Source organism: Manihot esculenta, chromosome 9 (genome assembly GCF_001659605.2).
Source record: "Manihot esculenta cultivar AM560-2 chromosome 9, M.esculenta_v8, whole genome shotgun sequence".
NCBI lineage: Eukaryota > Viridiplantae > Streptophyta > Magnoliopsida > Malpighiales > Euphorbiaceae > Manihot > Manihot esculenta.
In genome coordinates this window covers 24625702-24632358 of record NC_035169.2, presented here as the reverse complement: position 1 = coordinate 24632358, position 6657 = coordinate 24625702, and the positions used below count along the sequence as shown (strand labels likewise).

General features: G+C 43.6%; 1 protein-coding gene across 1 annotated transcript; it reads left to right on the top strand.

The window, feature by feature from the left end:
* The first annotated feature begins 5812 nt into the window (after window positions 1-5812).
* On the top strand, window positions 5813-6403 carry LOC122724632. Its single transcript, XM_043960163.1, has one exon. It carries the CDS (start codon window positions 5813-5815, stop codon window positions 6401-6403), a length of 591 nt encoding a protein of 196 aa, XP_043816098.1.
* Window positions 6404-6657: the final 254 nt, after the last annotated feature.

The window sequence follows — 6657 nt, the reverse complement described above, 5'->3', positions numbered from 1 at the left end:
GATAGGAGAGGTATACCCAGAGGTCTGATTTCAGCCCTTCAGGCTCGTCGTTTGCTTAGGAGGGGTTGTCAGGGGTTTCTAGCTCATGTGAGAGAGCTAGACAGTCAGGTTAGGGAACCAGCTACAGTACCAGTTGTTCGAGAGTTTCCAGATGTGTTCCTAGACGACTTATCAGGACTACCACCTGGTAGGGAGATAGAGTTTGAAATAGAATTGCTGCTTGATACCAGACCTATCTCTATTCCTCCCTACAGGATGGCGCCAGCAGAGTTAAAAGAGTTAAAAGAACAGTTGCAGGACTTGGTAGATAAGGGTTTCATCCGCCCTAGTACCTCACCTTGGGGTGCTCCAGTACTCTTTGTCAGAAAGAAGGATGGATCCCTCAGACTTTGTATTGACTACAGACAGTTAAACAAGGTCACTACCAAGAATAGATATCCTCTGCCTAGGATTGATGATTTATTTGACCAGCTAGCTGGAGCAGGTTGTTTATCTAAAATAGATCTGAGATCCGGATATCATCAGTTGAGAGTCAGAGAGACAGATGTACCTAAGACAGCATTCCGGACCAGATATGGGCACTATGAATTCTTAGTGATGCCGTTCGGGTTGACTAATGCCCCTGCCGCATTCATGGATCTCATGAATAGAGTTTTCAGTGAGTTTCTGGATCACTTTGTGATTGTTTTTATTGATGACATCTTAGTGTATTCCAGAAATGCAGAAGAGCATGCCCATCATCTGCGGATAATTTTGCAGACACTGAGAGAGCATGGTTTGTATGCCAAGTTCTCGAAGTGTGAGTTTTGGTTGAGGAGCATTTCTTTCTTGGGCCATGTGGTGTCAGCAGATGGTATTGAGGTAGATCCCAAGAAGATAGAGGCTGTAGCTAACTGGCCCAGACCCACGACAGTGACTGAGATTAAAAGCTTTCTGGGACTGGCAGGTTACTACAGGAGGTTCGTACAGGATTTCTCCAAGATAGCAGCTCCTATGACCAAACTGACTCAGAAGAACCAGAAGTTTATCTGGTCAAACCAGTGTGAAGAGAGCTTTGAGGAGCTCAAGAGGAGATTGACTACAGCACCAGTGCTAGCTCTGCCTGTTAGTGATAAGGAGTTCACAGTGTTCTGTGATGCGTCTCGAGTGGGATTAGGTTGTGTTCTGATGCAGCAGGATAGGGTGATTGCTTATGCTTCTAGACAGTTAAAGAAGCACGAGTTGAATTACCCCACCCATGACCTTGAGATGGCAGCAGTTATCTTTGCACTCAAGATGTGGAGGCATTATCTCTACGGGGTTAAATGCGAGATCTTCACTGATCACAAAAGTTTACAGTACATCTTGAGCCAAAGGGAGCTGAATTTGAGGCAGAGAAGATGGGTAGAATTGCTTAGTGATTATGATTGTAAGATCCAGTATCATCCGGGTAAGGTGAATGTTGTGGCAGACGCCCTAAGTCGGAAATCACTAGGCAGTTTATCTCATATAGCAGCAGAGCGAAGACCAATAGTGATGGAGCTTTATAAGCTCATTGAGGAGGGATTACAGCTAGAATTGTCTGGTACAGGTGCGTTGATAGCACAGATGAGAGTGACACCAGTGTTTCTGGAGCAGATAGCACAGAGACAGCACGAGGACCCTGAGTTAATGAAAATTGCCAGGACTGTTCAGTCAGGCAACGGTGCAGAGTTCAGATTTGACAGCAAAGGGATCCTTCGATTTGGAAATCGACTTTGTGTACCAGATAATAGCAGTCTGAAGGAAGACATTATGAGGGAAGCTCATAATGCAAGGTATAGTATTCACCCAGGAGCCACCAAGATGTATCGAGACCTAAAGAGAGTGTATTGGTGGCCAGCCATGAAAAAGGGAGTGGCGCAGTTTGTGACAGCCTGTGAGACTTGTCAGAGAGTGAAGTTAGAACATCAGAAGCCGGCTGAATGCTTAACCCACTGCCGATTCCAGAATGGAAATGGGAAAACATAGCTATGGATTTTGTAGTGGGCTTACCAGCAGCGTCCAACAGGATAGACTCGATATGGGTGATTGTGGACAGACTCACGAAATCTGCTCATTTCATTCCAGTTAGGAGTAACTATTCTGTGGATAAGTTGGCACAGGTTTATCTGGATGAGATAGTAAGATTGCATGGAGTCCCAGTGTCTATAGTTTCAGACAGAGGACCTCAGCTTACCTCCAGATTCTGGCGAAGTTTGCAGAGTGCTATGGGCATGAGATTAGAGTTTAGTACTGCTTTCCACCCACAGACTGATGGGCAGTCAGAGAGGACCATCCAGACCATTGAGGATATGCTCAGAATGTGCGTGTTAGACTTTGGCGGTTCTTGGAGGCAGCATCTACCTTTGGTGGAGTTTGCCTACAATAACAGTCATCATGCTAGCATTGGGATGGCTCCTTATGAAGCATTATATGGGAGGAAGTGTAGATCACCTGTTTGTTGGGAAGAGGTAGGAGAGAAAGCTCTTACCGGACCAGAGTTGATAGAAATTACCAGGAAAACAGTGCCTGTGATCAAAGAGAGGATCAGAATAGCACAGAGTAGACAGAAAAGCTACGCAGATGTTTGCAGGAAACTGTTAGAGTTTCAAGAGGGAGATTGGGTATTGCTAAAAGTGTCTCCAATGAAAGGAGTGGTTCGTTTTGGGAAGAAAGGTAAGTTAGCTCCACGATACATTGGACCCTTTGAGATTTTACAGAGGATCGGAAATGTATCATATAAGCTTGATTTACCTACTCCTATGGAGAGGATTCACCCGGTGTTTCATGTTTCTATGCTACGGAAATTTGTGTCAGATCCGGATCAGGTTATTAGTGAGCCTGATGTGGAGATTCTAGGGGATCTCACTTATGTAGAGCAGCCAGTACGGATTCTGGACACACAGATCAGACAGCTAAGGAACAAGGAGATTCCGATGGTGAAAGTGTTGTGGAACCACCATAACCTAGAAGAGTGCACGTGGGAGACACGGGAGTCTATGCTCCAGCAGTATCCACATCTGTTTTGAGGTTCGTTTCCTCCTTTTATTTTGATTATTGTTTGTTTTAGGAACATCCGAGGACGAATGTTCTTAAGGAGGGGAGAATGTAATACCCGGCTAGAGTCCGGCACCGGAATTCCTGTTGTTTGGTGGAATTCGGGGTGTCGGAATTCTATAAAAAAGTAGGATTTATGTTTTACTAAGTGGTGTGATTTGTATTGATGTGTTAAGGTTAAAGGAAGTGAGTTTTGAGTTGAAATAACCTAAGGCAGTTGAGCCAAGTTCGGCCGCCGAAGGTAAGTTCGGCCGCCGAAAGTGTTCGACTTCCGAAGTTCAGGTTCGGCCCCCGAATGTTGCATGGTTTTGCATGTGATTGGGCAACTGAAGCTGAGGTGGCCAGTTAGCTGAGTCACTATTTTGGACAGCTGGTGGCCTCAGAATCTTGCCATGGGAAAGGCCACGCCTCTTATGACTCATCTGCAAGTGCTTAGGCTGTTCATGCAAGGATTTTGGTTAAGTGTTCAAAGGTTTTGGAGGTTTTGAAGTGTAAAAGCAAGTTTTTGAGTTTAGTGAGTTGGAAGAGAGATTGAGCCATTTTTCTTTGTTCAGATCGTTCAGCTTCTTGGTTATAGAAGGTAAGTGAAGATCTTGAACTTATTGTAAGGTTTTACAGAAGTTTTGTAGAGATTTGGTTAGAGATGCATGCTTAGGTTATTAATGGTAGTTTTGATGAGTTATGCATGTAAACATGTTTATGTGTTATTTTGATTTGGTTGTTGGGGTTATTAGATAGTTTTGGACCCCTGTGAACATATACTTGAGTATATGTGTGTGGACTAGTTGAAGTATGCATGTTTTGAGAAGTTGAAGGGAAGAAGGAGATGGTTTGCCGTTGAAGCTGAGTTCTGGATGAACTCAGGTTCGGCAGCCGAAGGTTCATTCGGCCGCCGAACCTCCTGCATGGTGGCTTGGTTGCCACAGCTTGCCCCCGAGTGTTTTTACATGTTCGGCTCTGTTTGGGGGATTCGGCCGCCGAAGGTGCCGCCGAAGGTGCTTGAGTTTCGTCTCTGGAGAGGACATTCGGCCGCCGAACCTGCCGCCGAAAGTGTTCTGTCTAGCTTTTCTTTTGCATGCTTTGCATGAGTTTTAGAGTGAGATTAAAGGAATTCTTGGGTAGTTCATTTAAGGTAGTTTGGTCCCTCATTTCAGTCTTTATGTGTTTATACAGACCAGAGGAACCAGAGAGAGCAGCAGTGAGTACTACTCCAGAGTTTACTGATCCTGCAGAGTCAGTCCAGAGCCAGAGGTGAGTGGAACTAAACTTAGTGTTTTTAATGAAACAATGAAATGTTTTAGCATATCTCATGCATCATGATTATGCAAATAGGTTGACTGCATTAGTATTCACAAATATGGTGCATTGCATTATTAATTGTTGGTGTGAGTAAATGCTGAATGATCCAATAGTCTCTGAGCTAAGACCAGGAGCCTTTGACTACGCCCTGGCAATGGTAAGTACAGAGGTGTTATACACATATACATATATGACAGGAAGACCAGGTGCTCGATTCTACGCCCTGGCACGGAAGTTACTGAGGCTATGTGGTGACAGGTTTACTCTTGATGTGGCTTGTCTGTGTTATGACGCATTCCATGAGATCATATTTTATGACTGATTTTATTATTCTACTCACTGGGCTATAGAGCTCATCCCACTCCCTTAATCCCAGTCTTGCAGGATTCAGTGTACAGTGTACAGAGGGAAAGTCCAGAAGAGTTCAGAAAGAGAAACTGAGACTTGTATTCGTTTAAAGTGGACATGTATTTTATCAGTTGTATATGTAGTTAGAGTTGTGCTTGCCTTAGTGGTTTGTAATGTAAATCTTTGGTTTATGTACATGATCTGTATATGTATATGTTTTACAGAGTATGTGAAAAACCAGGCTTAACAGGTATGAAACAACCTATCTAGAGCAAGCTCTAGTCAGGGGTACAGAGTACTGAGTACAGAGATAGTGCATGCACAGGTTAAGCCTTGGTTCAGAAAAGAGTCTTTATTTTCACAGAAAATGTATGATCATGTATGAGATTTACATGTGCTTCTTAAATAGGATTAGATACTGCCCTAGGTCTTACTTGCTGGCCAAGTTGAGTTGAGGCTGCCCAAGGTGCTGCCCATGCAAGACTTGCTGCCCAAGTTGTGTCAGAAGAGGAAGGGTGCGCGGCTTGTGCTTCAAAAGAGGAAGGAGGCGCGCAACAAGGCTTTTAAAAGAGGAAAGAGGCGCGCCTTGGTCTTCAGAAGGCAGGAGGCGTGCAGCTAGGTCTCAGAAAGGGAAGAGTGTGCTGTTCAAAACCTCCTTTTTAGGTGGAGCCTCTTTTGAATTTTGAATGCTGAATGTGGAAGAGGCAAGTGTGTCTTCGTGAAATCTTGCTGCCTAAATAGGAAGATCTGATTACTGAAGTGTGTGCACATCTTTGAATAAGGAAAGAAAGATCTGTAATTTGAATTTCAAATAATTTTCTGTCTGAGCTTTCCTTATTTGCTTTTGCTTCTGCACTTTCCTTATTTGAAAACTTTCCTTATTTTGGCACTTTCCATATTTGGCACCTTTTGGTAGTTTTAAGAGCATTTTCACCAGATTGTCTCTTTGCACCTAATATCTGCAAAACATGATTAAAACCACAAAATTAGATAGAAAAGATGCAAATAAACATCAATAACATCATGATAAGGTGGACTAAAATATGCTCTATCACACCTCAATGACGCCTTGTGGGCATATAGAACAGCCTACAAAACACCAATTAGAATGTCCCCATATAGGCTGATCTATGGGAAGGCTTGCTATCTACCCGTGGAACTTGAACACAAAGCCTATTGGGCTGTTAAAAGCTGTAATCTTGATGACAAAGAAGCTGGAGCCCACAGAAAATTACAACTTCAAGAGCTAGAGGAAATTTGGTGTGATGCATATGAAGCTTCATGGGACTATAAAGCCAAGACCAAAGCCTTCCATGATAAACACACCTCCAGAAAACAATTTCAGGTTAATGTTAAGGTCTTACTTTTTGACTCAAGGTTCAAATTATTTCTAGGAAAGCTACGGTCTAGGTGGATTGAGCCATTCTTGATAGAGCACATCTATCCACATGGGGCTGTGGACATACGCAGTCCAGAAACAAGCAAAGTTTTCAAGGTTAATGGACACCGTTTAAAGCACTTCTATGAAGGATTTACTGTGCACCTTGTGGAGGAGGTTCCCTTAGATTCCCCTTCCCCAACCTGTTGCTCAAGGCAAAGAAGTCCAGCCCAAGACAGTAAACTAGGGCACTACTGGGAGGCAGCCCAGCTAAAGTTATTTGCCCAAATCACTGGGGCAAATCGACTGACTGTACCATAGTCACGAGTGATTAGGGTAGGTAATTTGCCCAAACCGATAGGCAAAATCGACAGGATTCATCACAGAAAGGGTGTGACTAGGCCCAATCAAGCAATTGCAATGAAGAAGTGATTTGGCCAAATGATTTGCCCAAATCACTGACCAAATCACCCTGCCGAGAAGCCAAAAACTCAGCATTTAATGATCAGGGCAGTTCAACTTCCCAGATCGCTTTAAATAGTCTTCTTTTATTTTTATTTTCCCTCACGCTATCT

Excerpts from the sequence above, each read along its gene's own strand:
- LOC122724632 (XM_043960163.1), top strand. The coding sequence starts at position 5,813 with ATGTCCCCATATAGGCTGATCTATGGGAAGGCTTGCTATCTACCCGTG.